Source organism: Neovison vison, chromosome 14, assembly GCF_020171115.1.
Source record: "Neovison vison isolate M4711 chromosome 14, ASM_NN_V1, whole genome shotgun sequence".
Classification (NCBI taxonomy): Eukaryota; Metazoa; Chordata; class Mammalia; order Carnivora; family Mustelidae; genus Neogale; species Neogale vison.
In genome coordinates this window covers 31,495,694-31,518,562 of record NC_058104.1, presented here as the reverse complement: position 1 = coordinate 31,518,562, position 22,869 = coordinate 31,495,694, and the positions used below count along the sequence as shown (strand labels likewise).

The 22,869-nt window shown below is 39.9% G+C and overlaps 1 protein-coding gene across 3 annotated transcripts in view; it reads left to right on the top strand.

Moving 5' to 3' along the window:
- The window catches only part of LOC122895678 (transport and Golgi organization protein 1 homolog), a 64,966-nt gene extending 42,121 nt beyond the window's left edge, over positions 1–22,845 (top strand). For all 3 annotated transcript variants that reach the window (XM_044233254.1, XM_044233255.1, XM_044233253.1), the window contains 2 exons: positions 21,075–21,220; positions 22,824–22,845. In XM_044233254.1, the coding sequence (XP_044089189.1) occupies positions 21,075–21,144 (70 nt within the window). In that variant the 3' untranslated portion in view covers positions 21,145–21,220; positions 22,824–22,845. The remainder of the gene's footprint in view (positions 1–21,074; positions 21,221–22,823) is intronic.
- The last annotated feature ends 24 nt before the right edge of the window (positions 22,846–22,869 follow it).

The window sequence follows — 22,869 nt, the reverse complement described above, 5'->3', positions numbered from 1 at the left end:
ATTGTGAAGAGTTTTTTTTTTTTTAAGATTTTATTTATTTATTTGACAGAGAGAGATCACAAGTAGGCAGAGAGGCAGGCAGAGAGAGAGAGGAGGAAGCAGGATACCCGCTGAGCAGAGAGCCCGATGCGGGACTCGATCCCAGTACCCCGATATCATGACCCGAGCCGAAGGCAGCGGCTTAACCCACTGAGCCACCCAGGCGCCCCCATTGTGAAGAGTTTTGATCAAGAAAGGATGCTGTACTTTGTTGAGAACTTTTTCAGCATCTATTGACAGAATCATGTGGTTCTTGTTCTTTCTTTTATTAGTGTATTGTATCACATTGATTGATTTGCTGATGTGGAACCATCCTTGCAGCCCAGGAATAAATCCCACTTGGTCGTGGTGAATAATCCTTTTAATGTACTGTTGAAGCCAATTGGCTAGTATTTTGGCAAGATTATTTGCATATGTAATCATCAAGGATATTGGCCTGTAATTCTCCTTTTTGATGGAATCTTTGTTTGGTTTTGGGATCAAGGTAATGTTGGTCTTATAAAATGAGTCTGGAAGTTTTCCTTCCATTCTATTATTTGGAACAGTTTCAGGAGAATAGGTGTTAATACTTCTTTCAATGCTTTGTAGGATTTCCTTGGGAAGCCATCTGGCCCTGGGCTCTTGTTTTTTGGGAGATTTTTGATGGATGCTTCAATCTCCTGACTGGTTATGGGTCTGTTCGGGTTTTCTATTTCTTCCTGGTTCCGTTTTGGTAGTTGGTACATCTCTCGGAATGCATCCATTTCTGCCAGATTGTCAGATTTGCTGGTGTATATTTGCTCATAATATGTTCTTATAATTGTTTGTATATCCTTGGTGTTGGTTGTGATCTCTCCTCCTTCATTCGTGATTTTATTAATGTGGGTTCTTTCTCTTTTCTTTTTGATTATTCTGGCCAGGAGTTTATCAATCTTACTAATTCTTTCAAAGAACCACCTCCCAGTTTTGTTAATTGGTTCTACTGTTCCTTTGGTGTCTATTTCACTGGTTCCTACTCTGATCTTTGTGATTTTTCTTCTCCTGCTGGGTTTAGGCTTTCTTTGCTCTTCTTTCTCCAGGTCCTTTAGGTGTAGGGTTGGATTGTGTGTTTGAGACCTTTCTTGTTTCTTGAGAAAGGCTTGTATGGCTCTACCGTTTCCTCTCAGGGCTGCTTGTGCTGTGTCCCAAAGATTTTGAACAGTTTTGTTTCCATTTTCATTTGTTTCCATGAATTTTCTCAGTTCTTCTTCACTTTCTTGGTTGACCCATTCACTCTTTAGTAGGATGCTCTTTAGCCTCCATGTATTTGAGTTCCTTCCAACTTTCCTTTTGTGATTGAGTTCTAGCTTCAGAGCTTTGTGGTCTGATAATATGCAGGGAATGATCCCACACTTTTGGTACCAGTGGAGATGTGATTTGTGACCCAGGATGTGTTTCATTTTGGAGAATGTTCCATGTGTACTAGGGAAGAAAGTGTATTCTGCTGCTTTGGGATGGAATGTTCTGAATATATCGGGGATGTCCATCTGGTCCCGTGTGTCACTTAAAGCCTCTATTTCCTTGTTAATCTTTTGTTTAGATGATGTGTCCATTTCAGTGAGGGGGTTGTTAAAGCCCCCTAGTATTATTTTATTATTGTTGATGTGTTTCTTTGATTTTGTTATTAATTGGTTTATCTAATTGGCTGCTATCATGTTATGGGCATAAATATTTAAAATGGTTAGATCTTCTTGTTGGATAGACCCTTTACGAATCATATTGTGTCCTTCTCATGTCTTATTATTGTCTTTGGCTTAAAATCTAGTTGATCTGATGTAAGGATAGCCACCCAGCTTTCTTATGATGTCCATTAGCATGGTAAATTGTTTTCTACCCCCTCACTTTAAATCTGGATGTGTCTTTGGGTCTAAAATGAGTTTCTTGTAATAAGCATATCATGGATCTTGTTTGTTTGTTTGTTTTTAATCCATTCTGGTACCCTGTGTGTTTTCACTGGGGCATTTAGTCCATTTACATTCAGGCTAACTATTGAAAGATATGAATTTCGTGCTGTTGTATTGCTGTAAGGTGACTGTCACTGTACACTGTCTCTGTTCTTTTCTGGTCTCTTACTTTTAGGCCCTATCTTTGCTTTGATGACGCCTTTCAGCATTTGCTGTAGGGATGATTTGGTGTTTATCAATTCTTTTAATTTTTGTTCATCCTGGAAGCTTTTTATCTCTCCTTCTATTTTCAATGACAACCTAGCTGGATATAGTATTCTTGGCTGCATATTTTTCTAGTGTAGTGCTATGAATATATCATGCTAGTCCTTTCTGGCCTGCCAGGTGTCTGTGGATAAGTCTGCTGTCAATCTAATATTTCTACCATTGTATGTTACAGTCCTCTTGCTCTCAGGATTTTTCTCTTTGTCAGTAAGACTTGCAAGATTTCCTGTTAGATGACGGGGGTGGACCTCTATTTTATTGATTTTGAGGGGTGTTCTCTGAGCCTCCTTGGTTTTGTGGCTTGTTCCCTTTGACATATTAGGGAAATTCTGTACTATAATTTGCTCCAATATACCTTCTGCCCTCCCTTCATCTGGGATCCCAATTATTCTAATATTGTTTCCTCTTATGGTATCACTTCTCTCTCCAGTTCTCCTCTTGTGGTCCAGTAGTTGTTTGTCTCTCTTCTGCTCAGCTTCTTGATTCTCCATCATTTGGTCATCGATATCACTCTCTAAAATAAGAAAATAAATAAATCTTTTAAAAAGAATAATTGGGATGCCTGGGTGCCTCAGTCAGTTAAGCGGCTGCTGTCTGCTTGGCTCATGATCCCAGGGTCCTGGGATTGCCTCCCACATCAGGCTCATTGCTCAGCAGGGAGCTTGCTTCTCCCCCTGCCTGCTCTGCCTGCCGCTCTGTCTGCTTGTGCTCTCTCTCCTTCTGACAAATAAATAAAATCTTTAAACAATAATAAAAGAAATTAGGAAGACGAGCTCTAAATATGGAGAAGATGGTACTAAGCAGAGTTTTTAAATCTCTTTCAGAAGAAAAAACGTGATGGTATTGTTTCGTATGTTAAAAATGATGCTAGGGTGCCTGGGTGGCTCAGTGGGTTAAGTCGCTGCCTTCAGCTCGGGTCATGGTCTCAGGGTCCTGGGATCGAGTCCCGCATTGGGCTCTCTGCTCGGCAGGGCGCCTGCTTCCTTCTCTCTCTCTCTCTGCCTGCCTCCATGCCTACTTGTGATCTCTCTCTGTCAAATAAATAAATAAAATCTTTAAAAAAAAATGATGCTAGTGTCCACTGATTCACACATTTCCAATTTCTTCACTTTTATGTTTTTCTTATCTTCTAATTCACATACTACATTCATATATCTTCCTAAGTCTTAATACTGTCAAGGCTCCTTCCTGTGGCTTATTGTAAGAAAGAAGATAGGCCGTCTAAGGAGAATGCAGCTTTCTATAACAGCAGCATTTGTTGCTGTAGATTATGATTAACTTTTCCCACACAGGTGAAAGTTTCTTCCCACATTGACTAGTCATATAAAAAAAGAGTGTATCTGTATCAATATGATTTCATTCCATCTTAGTGTATTTCATTTGATAGTTTATTTGTATATGTGTAGTTAATATAGGTATATTTTAGACACAAGGCCATTGCCTCATTCGCTGATTTTGAGAAGAGATATTTCCTAGGTATACAGGTTTAAGATTTGCACATTTGAATTCATACACAGAGAACTTTTGCATGTGGGATTAAGGTAATTTTCTGAAGAAGATGCAAGGGGGCATAATCATTTTGAGGGGAGAAGTAACAGCATATATCACATAGACCTGCCATAGTTACTCAATTATATATCTGGATAGGAGCAACTTTATGACCACACTGCCGTTTTCCCAACTTAATAATGATTTCAGAAACTTGATATATCACATTTTCATTCCAAGATAATGAAATCAACAAATCTGTTGCTGTGCCAGTATTCTTTTTGAAATGTTTTTATTCACATCTCAGTACCAAAGTGTTCTATTAGTGTCAGGTGTGGGGTATAATAATTCATCCATTGTACATGACTCTTGTGCCCATCACCATCAATGTCCTCTGAATCCCCTTCACCTTTGTCACCCATCTCCATTCCCACCTCTCCTCTGTCAACCCTCAGTCTGTTCTCTGTATTGAAGAGTCTGTTTTGATTCATCTTATTTCTTTGTTTATTCAATTCTAGATATGAGTGAAATCACATTTGTCTCTCTCTGAATGACTTCTTTCAGTTATCATTATATCTTCTAGATCTATTCATGTTGTTGCAAATGGCAAGATCACATACATTTTTTATGCCTGAGTATTTATCCATGAATATATGCATGGATACTTGGATTGCTTCCCTATCTTGGCTGTGGTAGTAATGCTTCATTTGAAGTAGGGATGTATCTCTCTTCTCAAATGAACATTTTCACTGACCTCAGGTAGATTACTGGATCCTATGGTATTTATAAATTTTGTGAGGAACCCACATCGTGTTTTCCATAGTGGCTCCACCAGTTTGGATTCTCACCAACAATGCATGAGGGTACCCTTTGTTCTAGTACTCAATACTTGTTCTTTCTTATGGTTTTTCTTCTACCCACTATGGCATGGGAGAGATGCTATCTCATTGTTACTTTGCTTTGAATTTCTCCCATGGTTCGTGATAGTAAGCACCCTTTCATGTGTCCACTGCCCATCTTTATTTACTTATACAGAACTGTCTCTTCATGCTCTCCATTTGCTTTTCAGTTGTATCAAATTGAATCATTTGGGTTTGTTATTATTGTTGTTGTTGTTTGGTGTCGCATTTTATAAGTCCATTATATATTTTGGATATTAACTTCTTTTTTTTTTATTTGACTGTTAATGTAGAATTTATCATTTACAAAAATGTGGACCAAAACAGTTTTAAAATATAATCTTCTGGATGCAATATTACAAGAGAAGTCAATAGTTCCAACTTGTCTCTTTCTCTTTCTCTCTTGCTTGCTTGTTTTTTTTTTTAATTTTTTTGATAATATATTTATTTATTTATTTATTTATTTTTCCCAATTTATTTATTTTCAGAAAAACAGTATTCATTATTTTTTCACCACACCCAGTGCTCCATGCAAGCTGTGCCCTCTATAATACCCACCACCTGGTACCCCAACCTCCCACCCCCCAGCCACTTCAAACCCCTCAGACTGTTTTTCAGAGTCCATAGTCTCTCATGGTTCACCTCCCCTTCCAATTTACCCAAATTCCCTACTACTCTCTAACGCCCCTTGTCCTCCATGCTATTGGTTATGGTCCACAAATGAGTGAAACCATATGATAATTGACTCTCTCTGCTTGACTGATTTCACTCAGCATAATCTCTTCCAGTCCCGTCCATGTTGCTACAAAAGTTGGATATTCGTCCTTTCTGATGGAGGCATAATACTCCATAGTGTATATGGACCACATCTTCCTTATCCATTCATCCATGGAAGGGCATCTTGGTTCTTTCCATAGTTTGGCGACTGTGGCCATTGCTGCTATAAACATTGTGGTACAGATGGCCCTTCTTTTCACGACATCTGTATCTTTGGGGTAAATACCCAGGAGTGCAATTGCAGGGTCGTGGGGAAGCTCTATTTTTAATTTCTTGAGGAATCTCCACACTGTTCTCCAAAGAGGCTGCACCAACTTGCATTCCCACCAACAGTGTAAGAGGGTTCCCCTTTCTCCACATCCTCTCCAACACATGTTGTTTCCTGTTTTGTTAATTTTGGCCATTCTAACTGGTGTAAGGTGATATCTCAATGTGGTTTTAGTTTGAATCTCCCTGAGGGCTAATGATGATGAGCATTTTTTCATGTGTCTGATAGCCATTTGTATTTTTTGATTGGAGAAGTGTCTGTTCATATCCTCTGCCCATTTTTTGATGTGTTTGTCTGTTTCATGTGGGTTGAGTTTGAGGAGTTCATTATAGATCCTGGATATCAACCTTTTGTCTGTACTGTCATTTGCAAATATCTTCTCCCATTCCATGGGTTGCCTCTTTGTTTTTTTGACTGTTTCCTTTGCTGTGCAGAAGCTTTTGATTTTGATGAAGTCGGATATTAACTTCTTATTAGACACATCATTTGCGAGCATCTTCTCACATTCCATATGTTCTCTTTGTGTTTTATTGGTAGTTTTCTTCACTGAGTACAAGTTTAGATTTCATTGTAATGCCAGTGTTTTAATTTTGCTTTTGTGTCCCTTGCCAGAGGAGGCCTTCCTAGAAAACTGTTTCCATGGTTGATGTTAAAGAAATGACAGCCTATGCTCTTTCAGGAATTTTATGGCTTCAGTTCTCACATGGAAGTCTTTAGTCCATTCTGAGTCTTTCTTGTGCTTGGTGTAATTAAGTAGAGTGATTTCATTGTTTGTGAGGGGCTGTCCAGTTTTTCCACGTCATTGGTTGAAGAGATAGATCTTTTCCCCATTGTGAATTTCTGATTTCCATTGTCATGAATGAATTGGCCATACAAGAATGGGGTTATTTCTGGGTTGTCTGTTCTGTTCATTGATCTGTGTGTTCATTTTTGTGCCAGGCTGTATTGTTTTGATGACTACCGTGTTGTAGTATATCTTGAAATCTGGAATTTTGGTACCTCCAGTTTTGTTCTTCTTTTTCAAGATTGCTTTGGCCACTCAGGGTCTTTTCTGTTCCATAGGATACTTTGTTCTGGTTGAATGAAAACGGGTGTTGATATTTTGATAGGGATTGCATTAAAACTGTGGGTTCCTGTAGGTAGTATGGATATTTTAATCTTGGTTGTTCCAGTTGATGAACATGGCATTTGTTCATGAATTTGTTTTGCATTTTCAGTTTCCTTCACCAGTGTTGGGTAGCATTCAGAGTACAAGTGTTTCACCTCGTTGTTTAAGTTTATAGCTAGGTGTTTTTAACTTTCTGGGGTAATGGTAAACAGGATTGCTTTCTTAATTTCTCTTTCTATAATTTCACTAGGAGTGTATCGAAATCCAACAGATCTCTAATACTAGTTTTGTATCCTCAAGTTTTACTGAATTCATTAATCACTCTAGTAGTTACTTGGTAGAGTCTTTAGTGTTTTCTCTGTAGAGTAGCATATCATCTCCTAAGAGAGAAATTCTTTCCTAGGATGCTGTTTAGCTTCCATGTATTTGGGTTCTTTCCAAATTTCCTCTTGTGATTGAGTTTCAGATTCACAGCACTAGGGTCTACGAATATGTGAGGAATAATCCCAAACTTTTGGTACCAGTTGAGATGTGATTTGTGACATAGTATTTAATCAATCAGGAGAATGTTCTAAGTTTACACAAGAAAAATATATATATATATATATTTTTGCTTTAGGATGGAATGTTCTGAATATATATGTGAAGTCCGCCTGGTGCCCTGTGTCATTCAAAACACTTGTTTCCTTGTTGATCTTCTGCTTAGATGATAGGTCCATTCCTGTGAGTGGGGTGTTCAAGTCCCCTACCATTATTGTATCATTGTTGCTGTGTTTCTTTAATTTTGTTATTAATTGGATTATATAATTGACTGTGTTAGCAACATAAATATTTACAATTGTTAGATCTTGTTTGATAGAACCTTTAAGTATGATATAATAGCCTTCCTCATCTCTTATGACATCTTTGGTTTAAAATCTAATTTGTCTGGGTGCGCCTGGGTGGCTCAGTGGGTTAAGCCTCTGCTTTTGGCTCAGGTTATGATCTCAGGGTCCAAGGATCGAGTCCTGCATCAGTCTGTCTGCTCAGCAGGGTGCCTGCTTCCCCATCTATCACTGCTTGCCTCTCTGCCTACTTGTGATCTCTCTCTCTCTGCCAAATAAATAAATCTTTACAAAAATAAAACCCAATTTGTCTGATAAGGTTTGCTACCCCAGTTTTCTTTTGATGTCCATTAGCGTGATAAATATTTTTCTACCCCCTCACTTTCAATCTGGAGGTGTCTTTGGGTCTAAAACGATTCTCTTTAGATGAAATCTGGATGGGTCTTGGCCTTTTCATCCAATCCTAAACCCCATGCCTTTGATGGTACATTGATTCCATTTACATTCAGAGTAACTATTAGAAGATGGGCATTTCGTGCCATTGTATTACCTCTAAAGGCACGCTTTCTGTATATAGTCTCTCTTCCTTTCTGGTCCGTGTTACTTTTGGGCTCTCTCTTTGCTTAAAGGATCCACTTTAGTGTTTCTTGCAGGACTGATTTAGTGATCACAGCTTCTTTTAGTTTCTGTTTCTCCTAGAAGCTGTTTCTTTCTCCTTCTATTCTGAATGAGAGCCTTGCTGCTCATTTTTGTATTTCTAGAGTTGCAGCTACTCTTTTCTTACATCTCTGGGTGAGTTCACGGGTGAACAGAATGATTCAATAACTGTCTGACTGAATTCCTGCAACCAGATGAAATTAAGGTTTCCTATTTCTCCACCATCTTAGAGTCTCTGGGAGTACATTTTATTTATTTTTATCATTATTTTTTTAATCAGATAGAGTGAGGAATTTTTTTTAAAGATTATAATTATTAATTTGATAGCGAGAGACCAATCACAAGTAAGCAGTGCAGCAGGCAGAGGGAGAGGGGGAAGCAGTCTCCCTGCCGGGCAGAGACCCTTATGCAGGGCTCCATCCCAGGACCATGGATCATGACCTGAGCTGAGGCAGAGGCTTAACCCACTGAACCACCCAGACGCCCCTGGGAGTACATTTTAAATTTTATACATATATACATATATAGATACATGACAAAAAAGTTAACAATTTATCCTAGCCTACAATACATGGTGATAGACTTACATCTATTTCATTTGTTTTTCATGACATGTGCAGCCTCTGAAAATGCCCAACAATAGAGAAATGATCAAATTATTGACAATATTTAATACTACATAATTTATTTATTTATTTATTTATTTTCAATTTATTTATTTTCAGAAAAACAGGATTCATTATTTTTTCACCACACCCAGTGCTCCATGCAAGCCGTGCCCTCTATAATACCCACCACCTGGTACCCCAACCTCCCACCCCCCCCGCCACTTCAGACCCCTCAGATTGTTTTTCAGAGTCCATAGTCTCTCATGGTTCACCTCCCCTTCCAATTTACCCAAATTCCCTTCTCCTCTCTAACGCCCCTTGTCCTCCATGCTATTTGTTATGCTCCACAAATAAGTGAAACCATATGATAATTGACTCTCTCTGCTTGACTGATTTCACTCAGCATAATCACTTCCAGTCCCGTCCATGTTGCTACAAAAGTTGGGTATTCATCCTTTCTGATGGAGGCATAGTACTCCATAGTGTATATGGACCACATCTTCCTTATCCATTCATCCATTGAAGGGCATCTTGGTTCTTTCCATAGTTTGGCGACCGTGGCCATTGCTGCTATAAACATTGTGGTACAGATGGCCCTTTTTTTCACGACATCTGTGTATTTGGGGTAAATACCCAGGAGTGCAATGGCAGGGTCATAGGGAAGCTCTATTTTTAATTTCTTGAGGAATCTCCACACTGTTCTCCAAAGAGGCTGCACCAACTTGCATTCCCACCAACAGTGTAAGAGGGTTCCCCTTTCTCCACATCCTCTCCAACACATGTTGTTTCCTGTTTTGTTAATTTTGGCCATTCTAACTGGTGTAAGGTGATATCTCAGTGTGGTTTTAATTTGAATCTCCCTGAGGGCTAATGATGATGAGCATTTTTTCATGAGTCTGATAGCCATTTGTATTTCTTGATTGGAGAAGTGTCTGTTCATATCTTCTGCCCATTTTTTGATGTGATTGCCTGTTTTGTGTGTGTTGAGTTTGAGGAGTTCATTATAGATCCTGAATATCAACCTTTTGTCTGTACTGTCATTTGCAAATATCTTCTCCCATTCTGTGGGTTGCCCCTTTGTTTTTTTGACTGTTTCCTTTGCTGTGCAGAAGCTTTCGATTTTGATGAAGTCCCAAAAGTTTATTTTCGCTTTTGTTTCCTTTGCTTTTGGAGATGTATCTTGAAAGACGTTGCTGTGGCTGATATCGAAGAGATTACTGCCTATATTCTCCTCTAGGTTTCTGATGGATTCCTGTCTCACGTTGAGGTCTTTTATCCATTTTGAGTTTATCTTTGTGTATGGTGTAAGAGAATGGTCGAGTTTCATTCTTCTACATATAGCTGTCCAGTTTTCCCAGCACCATTTATTGAAGAGACTGTCTTTTTTCCACTGTGTATTTTTTCCTGTTTTGTCTAAGATGAATTGACCATAGAGTTGAGGGTCCATATCAGGGCTCTCTACTCTGTTCCACTGGTCTCTGTGTCTGTTTTTATGCCAGTACCATGCTGTCTTGGTGATCACAGTTTTGTAATAAAGCTTGAAATCAGGTAACGGGATGCCACCAGCTTTATTTTTGTTTTTCAACATGTCCTTAGCGATTCGGGGTCTCTTCTGATTCCATACAAATTTTAGGATTATTTTCTCCAGCTCTTTGAAGAATGCCGGTGGAATTTTAATCGGAATGGCATTAAAAGTATAGATTGCTCTAGGCAGTATAGACATTTTAACAATGTTTATTCTTCCGATCCAAGAGCATGGAATGGTCTTCCATCTATTTGTGTCTTCTTCATTTTCTTTCATGAGTGTTCTGTAGTTCCTCGAGTACAGATCCTTTACCTCTTTGGTTAGGTTTATTCCCAGGTATCTTATGGTTCTTGGTGCTATAGTAAATGGAATCGATTCTCTAATTTCCCTTTCTGTATTTTCATTGTTAGTGTATAAGAAAGCCACTGATTTCTGCACATTGACTTTGTATCCTGCCACGTTGCTGAATTGCTGTATGAGTTCTAGTAGTCTGGGGGTGCAGTCTTTTGGGTTTTCCATATAAAGAATCATGTCATCTGCGAAGAGAGAGAGTTTGACTTCTTCATTACCAATTTGGATACCTTTTATTTCTCTCTGTTGTCTGATTGCTGTTGCTAGGACTTCTAATACTGTGTTGAACAAGAGTGGTGAGAGTGGGCATCCTTGTCATGTTCCTGATCTCAATAGGAAGGCTGCAAGCTTTTTCCCATTGAGGATGATATTTGCTGTGGGTCTTTCATAGATAGATTTGATGAGGTTCAGGAATGTTCCCTCTATCCCTATACTTTGAAGCATTTTCATCAGGAACGGATGCTGGATTTTGTCAAATGCCTTTTCTGCATGGATTGAGAGGACCATGTGGTTCTTCTCTCTTCTCATATTAATTTGTTGTATCACATTGATTGATTTGCGAATGTTGAACCATCCTTGTAGCCCAGGGATGAATCCCACCTGATCATGGTGGATAATCTTTTTAATGTGCTGTTGGATCCTGTTGGCTAGGATCTTGTTGAGAATCTTAGCATCCATATTCATCAGTGATATTGGTCTGAAATTCTCCTTTTTGGTATGGTCCTTGCCTGGTTTGGGGATCAGGGCAATGCTGGCTTCACAGAAAGAGTCTGGAAGTTTTCCTTCTGCTTCAATTTTTTGAAACAGCTTCAGGAGAATACGTGTCATTTCTTCATTGAGGGTTTGGTAGAATTCCCCAGGGAATCCGTCAGGTCCTGGGCTCTTGTTTTTTGGGAGGTTTTTGATCACTGATTCAATCTTGTTATTAGATATTGGTCTATTCAGGTTGTTGATTTCTTCCTGGTTCAATTTTGGTAGTTTATATTTTTCCAGGAATGCATCCATTTCATCTAGGTTGCTAAGCTTATTGGCATATAACTGTTGATAATAACTTGTGATGATTGTTTCTACTTCCTTGGTGTTAGTTGTGATCTCTCCCTTTTCATTCATAATTTTATGAATTTGGGCTTTCATTCTTTTCTTTTGGATTAGTGTGGCCAGTGGCTTATCGATCTTATTGATTTTTTTTCCCCAATTTATTTATTTTCAGAAAAACAGTATTCATTATTTTTTCACCACACCCAGTGCTCCATGCAAGCTGTGCCCTCTATAATACCCACCACCTGGTACCCCAACCTCCCACCCCCCCGCCACTTCAAACCCCTCAGACTGTTTTTCAGAGTCCATAGTCTCTCATGGTTCACCTCCCCTTCCAATTTACCCAAATTCCCTACTACTCTCTAACGCCCCTTGTCCTCCATGCTATTGGTTATGCTCCACAAATGAGTGAAACCATATGATAATTGACTCTCTCTGCTTGACTGATTTCACTCAGCATAATCTCTTCCAGTCCCGTCCATGTTGCTACAAAAGTTGGATATTCGTCCTTTCTGATGGAGGCATAATACTCCATAGTGTATATGGACCACATCTTCCTTATCCATTCATCCGTTGAAGGGCATCTTGGTTCTTTCCATAGTTTGGCGACTGTGGCCATTGCTGCTATAAACATTGGGGTACAGATGGCCCTTCTTTTCACGACATCTGTATCTTTGGGGTAAATACCCAGGAGTGCAATTGCAGGGTCGTAGGGAAGCTCTATTTTTAATTTCTTGAGGTATCTCCACACTGTTCTCCAAAGAGGCTGCATCAACTTGCATTCCCACCAACAGTGTAAGAGGGTTCCCCTTTCTCCACATCCTCTCCAACACATGTTGTTTCCTGTTTTGTTAATTTTGGCCATTCTAACTGGTGTAAGGTGATATCTCAATGTGGTTTTAATTTGAATCTCCCTGAGGGCTAATGATGATGAGCATTTTTTCATGTGTCTGATAGCCATTTGTATTTCTTGATTGGAGAAGTGTCTGTTCATATCCTCTGCCCATTTTTCGATGTGTTTTTCTGTTTCGTGTGGGTTGAGTTTGAGGAGTTCTTTATAGATCCTGGATATCAACCTTTTGTCTGTACTGTCATTTGTAAATATCTTCTCCCATTCTGTGGGTTGCCTCTTTGTTTTTTTGACTGTTTCCTTTGCTGTGTAGAAGCTTTTGATTTTGATGAAGTCGGATATTAACTTCTTATTAGACACATCATTTGCGAGCATCTTCTCACATTCCATATGTTCTCTTTGTGTTTTATTGGTAGTTTTCTTCACTGAGTACAAGTTTAGATTTCATTGTAATGCCAGTGTTTTAATTTTGCTTTTGTGTCCCTTGCCAGAGGAGGCCTTCCTAGAAAACTGTTTCCATGGTTGATGTTAAAGAAATGACAGCCTATGTTCTTTCAGGAATTTTATGGCTTCAGGTCTCACATGGAAGTCTTTAGTCCATTCTGAGTCTTTCTTGTGCTTGGTATAATTAAGTAGTGTGATTTCATTGTTTGTGAGTGGCTGTCCAGTTTTTCCACATCATTGGTTGAAGAGATAGATCTTTTCCCCATTGTGAATTTCTGATTTCCATTGTCATGAATGAATTGGCCATACAAGAATGGGGTTATTTCTGGGTTGTCTGTTCTGTTCATTGATCTGTGTGTTCATTTTTGTGCCAGGCTGTATTGTTTTGATGACTACCGTGTTGTAGTATATCTTGAAATCTGGAATTTTGGTACCTCCAGTTTTGTTCTTCTTTTTCAAGATTGCTTTGGCCACTCAGGGTCTTTTCTGTTCCATAGGATACTTTGTTCTCGTTGAATGAAAACTGGTGTTGATATTTTGATAGGGATTGCATTAAAACTGTGGGTTCCTGTAGGTAGTATGGATATTTTAATCTTGGTTGTTCCAGTTGATGAACATGGCATTTGCTCATGAATTTGTTTCTGTCATCTTCAGTTTCCTTCACCAGTGTTTGGTAGCATTCAGAGTAGAAGTGTTTCACCTCGTTGTTTAAGTTTATAGCTATGTGTTTTTAACTTTCTGGGGTAATTGTAAATAGGATTGCTTTCTTAATTTCTCTTTCTACAGTTTCACTAGGAGTGTATAGAAATGCAACAGATCTCTAATACTAATTTTGTATCCTCAAATTTTACTGAATTCATTAATCACTCTAGTAGTTACTTGGTAGAGTCTTTAGTGTTTTCTCTGTAGAGTAGCATATCATCTCCTAAGAGAGAAATTCTTTCCTAGGATGCTGTTTAGCTTCCATGTATTTGGGTTCTTTCCAAATTTCCTCTTGTGATTGAGTTTCAGATTCACAGCACTAGGGTCTAAGAATATGTGAGGAATAATCCCAAACTTTTGGTACCAGTTGAGATGTGATTTGTGACATAATATTTAAGCAATCAGGAGAATGTTCTAAGTTTACTCAGGAAAAAAATATATGTTATTTTGCTTTAGGATGAAATGTTCTGAATATATATGTGAAGTCCGCCTGGTGCCCTGTGTCATTCAAAACACTTGTTTCCTTGTTGATCTTCTGCTTAGATGATAGGTCCATTCCTGTGAGTGGGGTGTTCAATCCCCTACTATTATTGTATCATTGTTGCTGTGTTTCTTTAATTTTGTTATTAATTAGCTTATATAATTGACTGTGTTAGCAACATAAATATTTACAATTGTTAGATCTTGTTTGATAGAACCTTTAAGTATGATATAATAGCCTTCCTCATCTCTTATGACATCTTTGGTTTAAAATCTAATTTTTCTGGGTGCGCCTGGGTGGCTCAGTGGGTTAAGCCTCTGCTTTTGGCTCAGGTTATGATCTCAGGGTCCAGGGACCGAGTCCTGCATCAGTCTGTCTGCTCAGCAGGGTGCCTGCTTCCCCATCTATCACTGCTTGCCTCTCTGCCTACTTGTGATCTCTCTCTCTCTGCCAAATAAATAAATCTTTACAAAAATAAAACCCAATTTGTCTGATAAGGTTTGCTACCCCAGTTTTCTTTTGATGTCCATTAGCCTGATAAATATTTTTCTACCCCCTCACTTTCAATCTGGAGGTGTCTTTGGGTCTAAAACGATTCTCTTTAGATGAAATCTGGATGGGTCTTGGCCTTTTCATCCAATCCTAAACCCCATGCCTTTGATGGTACATTGATTCCATTTACATTCAGAGTAACTATTAGAAGATGGGCATTTCGTGCCATTGTATTACCTCTAAAGGCACGCTTTCTGTATATAGTCTCTCTTCCTTTCTGGTCCGTGTTACTTTTGGGCTCTCTCTTTGCTTAAAGGATCCCCTTTAGTGTTTCTTGCAGGACTGATTTAGTGATCACAACTTCTTTTAGTTTCTGTTTCTCCTAGAAGCTGTTTCTTTCTCCTTCTGTTCTGAATGAGAGCCTTGCTGGTCATTTTTGTATTTCTAGAGTTGCAGCTACTCTTTTCTTACATCTCTGGGTGAGTTCACAGGTGAACAGAATGATTCAATAACTGTCTGACTGAATTCCTGCAACCAGATGAAAATAAGGTTTCCTATTTCTCCACCATCTTGGAGTCTCTGGGAGTACATTTTATTTATTTTTATCATTATTTTTTTAATCAGATAGAGTGAGGAATTTTTTTTAAAGATTTTAATTATTTATTTGACAGCGAGAGACCAATCACAAGTAAGCAGTGCAGCAGGCAGAGGGAGAGGAGGAAGCAGTCTCCCTGCTGAGCAGAGACCCTGATGCAGGGCTCCATCCCAGGACCATGGGATCATGACCTGTGCTGAGGCAGAGGCTTAACCCACTGAACCACCCAGTGCCCCTGGGAGTACATTTTAAATTTTATACATATATACATATATAGATACATGACAAACAAAAGTTAACAATTTATCCTAGCCTACAATACATGGTGATAGACTTACCTCTATTTCATTTGTTTTTGATGACATGTGCAGCCTCTGAAAATGCCCAACAATAGAGAAATGATCATATAATTGACAATATTTAATACTACTTTATTTATTTATTTATTTTCAATTTATTTATTTTCAGAAAAACAGGATTCATTATTTTTTCACCACACCCAGTGCTCCATGCAAGCCGTGCCCTCTATAATACCCACCACCTGGTACCCCAACCTCCCACCCCCCACCGCCACTCAAACCCCTCAGATTGTTTCTCAGAGTCCATAGTCTCTCATGGTTCACCTCCCTTTCCAATTTACCCAAATTCCCTTCTCCTCTCTAATGCACCTTGTCCTCCATGCTATTTGTTATGCTCCACAAATAAGTGAAACCATATGATAATTGACTCTCTCTGCTTGAATTAATTTCACTCAGCGTAATCTCTTCCAGTCCCGTCCATGTATCTCCAAGAGTTGGGTATTCATCCTTTCTGATGGAGGCATAATACTCCATAGTGTATATGGACCACATCTTCCTTATCCATTCATCCATAGAAGGGCATCTTGGTTCTTTCCATAGTTTGGCGACTGTGGCCATTGGTACTATAAACATTGGGGTACAGATGGCCCTTCTTTTCATGACATCTGTGTCTTTGGGGTAAATACCCACGAGTGCAATGGCAGGGTCGTAGGGAAGCTCTATTTTTAATTTCTTGAGGAATCTCCACACTGTTCTCCAAAGAGGCTGCACCAACTTGCATTCCCACCCACAGTGGAAGAGGGTTCCCCTTTCTCCAAAGCCTCTCCAACACATGTTGCTTCCTGTTTTGTTAATTTTGGCCATTCTAACTGGTGTAAGGTGATATCTCAATGTGGTTTTAATTTGAATCTCCCTGATGGCTAATGATGATGAACATCTTTTCATGTGTCTGAGAGCCATTTGTATGTCTTGATTGGAGAATGTCTGTTCATATCTTCTGCCCATTTTTTGATGTGATTGCCTGTTTTGTGTGTGTTGAGTTTGAGGAGTTCATTATAAATCCTGGATATCAACCTTTTGTCTGTACTGTCATTTGCAAATATCTTCTCCCATTCCGTGGGTTGCCTCTTTGTTTTTTTGACTGTTTTCTTTGCTGTGCAGAAGCTTTTGATTTTGATGAAGTCCCAAAAGTTTATTTTCGCTTTTGTTTCCTTTGCTTTTGGAGATGTATCTTGAAAGAAGTTGCTGTGGCTGATATCGAAGAGATTACTGCCTATGTTCTCCTCTAGGATTCTGATGGATTCCTGTCTCACATTGAGGTCTTTTATCCATTTTGAGTTTATCTTTGTGTAAGGTGTAAGAGAATGGTCGAGTTTCATTCTTCTACATATAGCTGTCCAGTTTTCCCAGCACCATTTATTGAAGAGACTGTCTTTTTTCCACTGTATTTTTTTTCCTGTTTTGTCGAAGATGAATTGACCATAGAGTTGAGGGTCCATATCTGGGCTCTCTACTCTGTTCCACTAGTCTCTGTGTCTGTTTTTATGCCAGTACCATGCTGTCTTGGTGATCACAGCTTTGTAATAAAGCTTGAAATCAGGTAACGTGATGCTGCCACCTTTATTTTTGTTTTTCAACATGTCCTTAGCGATTTGGGGTCTCTTCTGATTCCATACAAATTTTAGGATTATTTTCTCCAGCTCTTTGAAGAATGCCAGTGGAATTTTGATCGGAATGGCATTAAAAGTATAGATTGCTCTAGGTAGTATAGACATTTTAACAATGTTTATTCTTCTGATCCAAGAGCATGGAATGGTCTTCCATCTATTTGTGTCTTCTTCAATTTCTTTCATGAGGGTTCTGTAGTTCCTCGAGTACAGATCCTTTACCTCTTTGGTTAGGTTTATTCCCAGGTATCTTATGGTTCTTGGTGCCATAGTAAATGGAATCGATTCTCTAATTTCCCTTTCTGTATTTTCATTGTTTGTGTATAAGAAAGCCACTGATTTCTGCACATTGACTTTGTATCCTGCCACGTTGCTGAATTGTTGTATGAGTTCTAGTAGTCTGGGGGTGGAGTCTTTTGGGTTTTCCATATAAAGAATCATGTCATCTGCGAAGAGAGAGAGTTTGACTTCTTCATTACCAATTTGGATACCTTTTATTTCTCTCTGTTTTCTGATTGCTGTTGCTAGGACTTGTAATACTATGTTGAACAAGAGTGGTGAAAGTGGGCATCCTTGCCTTGTTCCTGATCTCAATGGGAAGGCTGCAAGCTTTTTCCCATTGAGGATGATATTTGCTGTGGGTCTTTCATAGATAGATTTGATGAGGTTCAGGAATGTTCCCTCTATCCCTATACTTTGAAGCGTTTTCATCAGGAACGGATGCTGGATTTTGTCAAATGCTTTTTCTGCATGGATTGAGAGGACCATGTGGTTCTTCTCTCTTCTCATATTAATTTGTTGTATCACATTGATTGATTTGCGAATGTTGAACCATCCTTGTAGCCCAGGGATGAATCCCACCTGATCATGGTGGATAATCTTTTTAATGTGCTGTTGGATCCTGTTGGCTAGGATCTTGTTGAGAATCTTAGCATCCATATTTATCAGTGATATTGGTCTAAAATTCTCCTTTTTGGTAGGGTCCTTGCCTGGTTTGGGGATCAGGGTAATGCTTGTTTCATAGAAAGAGTCTGGAAGTTTTCCTTCTGCTTCAATTTTTGGAAACAGCTTCAGGAGAATAGGTGTTATTTCTTCTTTTAAGGTTTGGTAGAATTCCCCAGGGAATCCGTCAGGTCCTGGGCTCTTGTTTTTTGGGAGGTTTTTGATCACTGATTCAATCTCATTATTAGATATTGGTCTATTCAGGTTGTCGATTTCTTCCTGGTTCATTTTTGGTACTTTATAGTTTTCCAGGAATGCATCCATTTCATCTAGGTTGCTAAGCTTATTGGCATATAACTGTTGATAATAAGTTGTGATGATTGTTTCTACTTCCTTGGTGTTAGTTGTGATCTCTCCCTTTTCATTCATAATTTTATGAATTTGGTCTTTCTTTCTTTTCTTTTGGATTAGTGTGGCCAGTGGCTTATCGATCTTATTGATTCTTTCAAAAAACCAGCTTCTAGTTTCATTGATATGTTCTACTCTATCTCTGGTTTCTACCTCATTGATCTCAGCTCTAATGTTCATGATTTCCCTTCTTATGTGTGGAGTTGGTTTGATTTGTTGTTGATTCTCCAGTTCTTTAAGGTGTAGAGACAGCTGGTGTATTCTAGATTTTTCAGTTTTTTTGAGCGAGGCTTGGATGCTATGTATTTTCCCCTTAGGACCGCCTTTGCTGTATCCCTGAGATCATGACCTAAGCCAACACTGCTGAGGCAAACACTTAATCAACTGAGCCACCCAGGCGCCCCTAATTTCTTAAGTGTGTAAAATCTGTAGTGATAACTCTCTTTTAATTTCTGATATTGGAACACAAAAATTTTATATTAAAGGATGATCATCCAAGTGTTTTTTAAAGAATTAAAAAAATAAAAGCCTCTAACAATTAAAGATTAGTAAACTAAAAAACTTCATCATCTTGACAGAAGGAACTACTACGTGGCCCTTAAAATGGTATGAAAACTCTGATGAAATAATACTGCATGCTTATAGGGATAACTAAAGTTTGAAAGATTCATAATCTCAAGTGTTGTGGAGGGTATGGAGCAAATCGAACTTTTTAATTAATGTTATTTTATTTTAAATTCCAGTTAGTTAACATACAGTATAATATTAGTTTCAAGTGTAGGATTTAGTGATTCAGCACCCAGTACAAACTCCAGTGCTCCTCAAGTGCCCTCCTCAATGCCCATCACCTATTTCACCCATGTCCCCACCTCCCTTCTGGAGACCACCAGTTTGTTCCTGCAGTTATAAGTCTTTTTCCTGGTTTGCTCCCCTCTCTCTTTCTCTTTCCCTTTTTTCTTTATGTGCATTTGTTTTGTATCTTAAATTGCACAGGAGTGAAATCATATGATATTTGTCTTTCTCTGACTGACTTATTTTGCTCAGCATAACTATGCAATTGGAGCTTTTATTGACCTTGTATTCAGCTTCCACTGCAGTATGAGTATAAGTTAGGAATTAGAAAACTGTGTGGTAATACCTTAATGAAGCTTAAACTACGTATACCTTATGATTCCGCATCTCTACTCCTAGATATTTATCTATCATAAAATCCCTACAAGTATTCAGCAACAAACATGTACAATAATGTTTATAGCAACTTTATTCATGTTATCCCAGATTGGAAAGAATTCCATTCTCTCACCAAAAGTAGAGTGGAGAAGTCCATTTTAGGTATGTTCATAGAATGGGATTCTACATAATGATGAAGGATGAACTATTGATACAGACAATGACATGTGTAAATCTCACAGGCCTTATTTGGAGAGAAAGAAGTCAGACACAAAGACGTACAGACCGAATGACTCCATTTGTCTCAGTGAGCAGGGAAAATCGATCTATGGTTTTAGAAGTCAGAATAATGGTTGCTGATGGCAAGAGACGAAAAGGTAAAACTTAGACCCGTTAGAGGGAAAGGCAAGTGAATTATCAGAAAGAGAAAGTAAGAAAACAGTCCCACGTACAATTGGATAAAATAGAATAAAACACCTAGGAATCTAATTAACCAAGGAGGTAAAAGACCTCTATACTGAAAACTACCAGACACTGCTACAAGAAATCAAAGAAGACCCAAACAAATGAAAACACAGTCCATGCTCAGGGGTTGGAAGAATTACCATGGTTAAAATGTCCCTACTATCCCCAAACAATCTATAGATTCAATGCAATTCCTATGAAAGTTCTAATGGCGTGTCATGCGTCCTCTTTCCTGGATGGGAGCAGTGCCTTGGTGTGAGCTTTCTGCTCTAAACCACGTGAATCATCCCGTGATCCTGCAACCTTGTTCCAGGGCCAGCTGGTGAGTGTGGCAAGATCCTCTCTCTGACCATCGACACCACAGGAGTCCCTGAAACGCTCACACTTGGATGGGGTAAATGCAGGGTCAGATGCAAACATGCTAATCTAATGGGGACAAGTATGCAGAATTCGCATAAATTTTCAAGATAAATGTTAAGAGTTCCATTAGGTTTCAGGTCAAAGGAAGCTGCTTGAGTCACGCCCCAGAGCTAGTGCAAAGGTAAATATTCACCCTCCTCCCTGAGCAGAGGAAGCGAGGCGAGATACTCTGGGGAGCATGCGAGTGTTGTATGTCTCAGCACGGAGTGTGCATTCTTCATGTTTGGGGCCTATGACAGAGCCAGGTCCGAGGTATAGTTTTCCTGCAGTCCAGGGGTAGATGGGATCCTCCAAAACATGAGACCTGAGGGCCTGGGTCTCTTGACCTGGGCAGCTGCTCAGAAACCAGACAAGAGCCATTGATCCTGCAGGAACCGCATCGGGCGCACGGAGGTGGAGAAAGCCCTGAGCGAACATCCGGCGTGGCAGGATCAGCTGTGAGGAGCAGCCAGGACCTGAATGGAAGGAGTTAAGGAGGACACAGAGGTCCTTGTGTCTGTTGTTGGCACTAATGCAGGTATGGGGATGCCTTGGAGGGAGGCCCAGGGGACATACATGTGCATTTACACCGTGTGGTCAGCAGAGGGCAGTGTGGCCTCACCCGTGTGTGTGGCCTCACCAGTGTGTGTATGTGTGTGCGTGTGCGTGTGTGTGTGTGTGTGTGCACGCGCCTGATGGTTTGCCATCAAGAGCTGTATCTTAGGTATGCTCTGTAGACTGCGTTGAGTTGCTGTGAGAAGGCTGGAACCTCCTACTCTGGTTGTGTATTTGTTTGTTTTTGCCGTTTGGTCCTCCTTTGCTTTCTCCTTTGTTCAGCCAGTGGCTCTGGGCCGGGAGTGTGGAAAGGAAGGAGAGAGCACCCAGAAGAGGGAAGAGGGACCTGGGTTGGAGGGAGCAAACAGGAAGGATGGCCAAAGTTCCAGAGAGGACCTGTCGTTGGGATGGCCCGTAGTGGGGTATCAGGGGGGAAGGGGCTTTGTATCAACGAGGTCACCTGTGGCATCCATGTTGAGGTACTAGGGGCAAAGGCAGCTGATTGGTGGAGAGATCAAAAGGGTTCTAGGTTGCTAAGGAAACGTTCAAACAGGGGAAGGTTTGGTGGAAGTTGGATTCTTCATACCAACTGCTCCTGAGAATTTACTTTACCTGCTAATTTGTCCTGCTGACCTCGTGCTTTACTAACCTGCTGACCTCCTAACCTTTGTGAACCCTGCTCCTTCCCCTTGAATACTTAATCTGACCCTGACACTGTCCTTGACCCCCTTCTTCTCCTGACCAAGGCTTTCCCCATCGTACCCCCTAATTCCTCCCTATTCCCATCCTTAATTACCACCCTCTCCCCTCCCCACCCCTCCCTAACCCTCCCACTCTTCCCTTCCCTGCCCCCCATCTTCACCTCCTCCCTGGGGCCACAGTGCCCCTTAAAAGGACAAGAACATGATGGTGCAAAGGCTACTCTTCTGGCTCCTCGTGTTCCCATATCCCAGTTCCCCAAACCCAAATGTGAGTAAACATGACACTTCAGTGGTGTCTTCCTTCTTCTTATTTTTTGAAATAGGATTTCTTTGAGCAAAAGAAGGGGCACAGGTGATGGGGAATGGCGCGGGCGGGGAGGGAAAGACAGAATCCCAAACCAGTTGTGCATAGAGCCCAGAGCCCAAAGAGGGGCTCAATTTCAGGACCATGAGATTATGACTTGATCCAAACCAAGACTTGGTCACTTAACTGACTGAGCTACTAGTGGTGTCTTCCTTCTGACTGGGTTCCTTCACATGGTGGTTTCATAACAGCTTTTTCATGGGGTTCCTGATGGGAACCTCAGAAGAATGATAGTTCTTCCTGAAGACCGGGCACAACAGGGAAGGTTTTTCAGTCAGCCTTAAGGGGTTTTGGCCACAGCCATTTCCATCATGTTATGGGTCCTGTCTGTGCTCCTTGGTCCAAGAAGAGCCGCTTTTGTAGGATGGAAACCTGAACACCCCAGGTTTATAGTGTCAAGAGGAAGGATTTGTGAAGATATGAAAGCCATTGAGCTCTTTGTCCTAAATAGGGGGCTTGTTGATATGTACATTCTATCTCATTACATTGTTTTTGACAATGTCAGAACTCTAATTTAATAGGAGCTAGAGGTGTTAGATGAGCCCCTGGAAGCCCAATGATGATCCT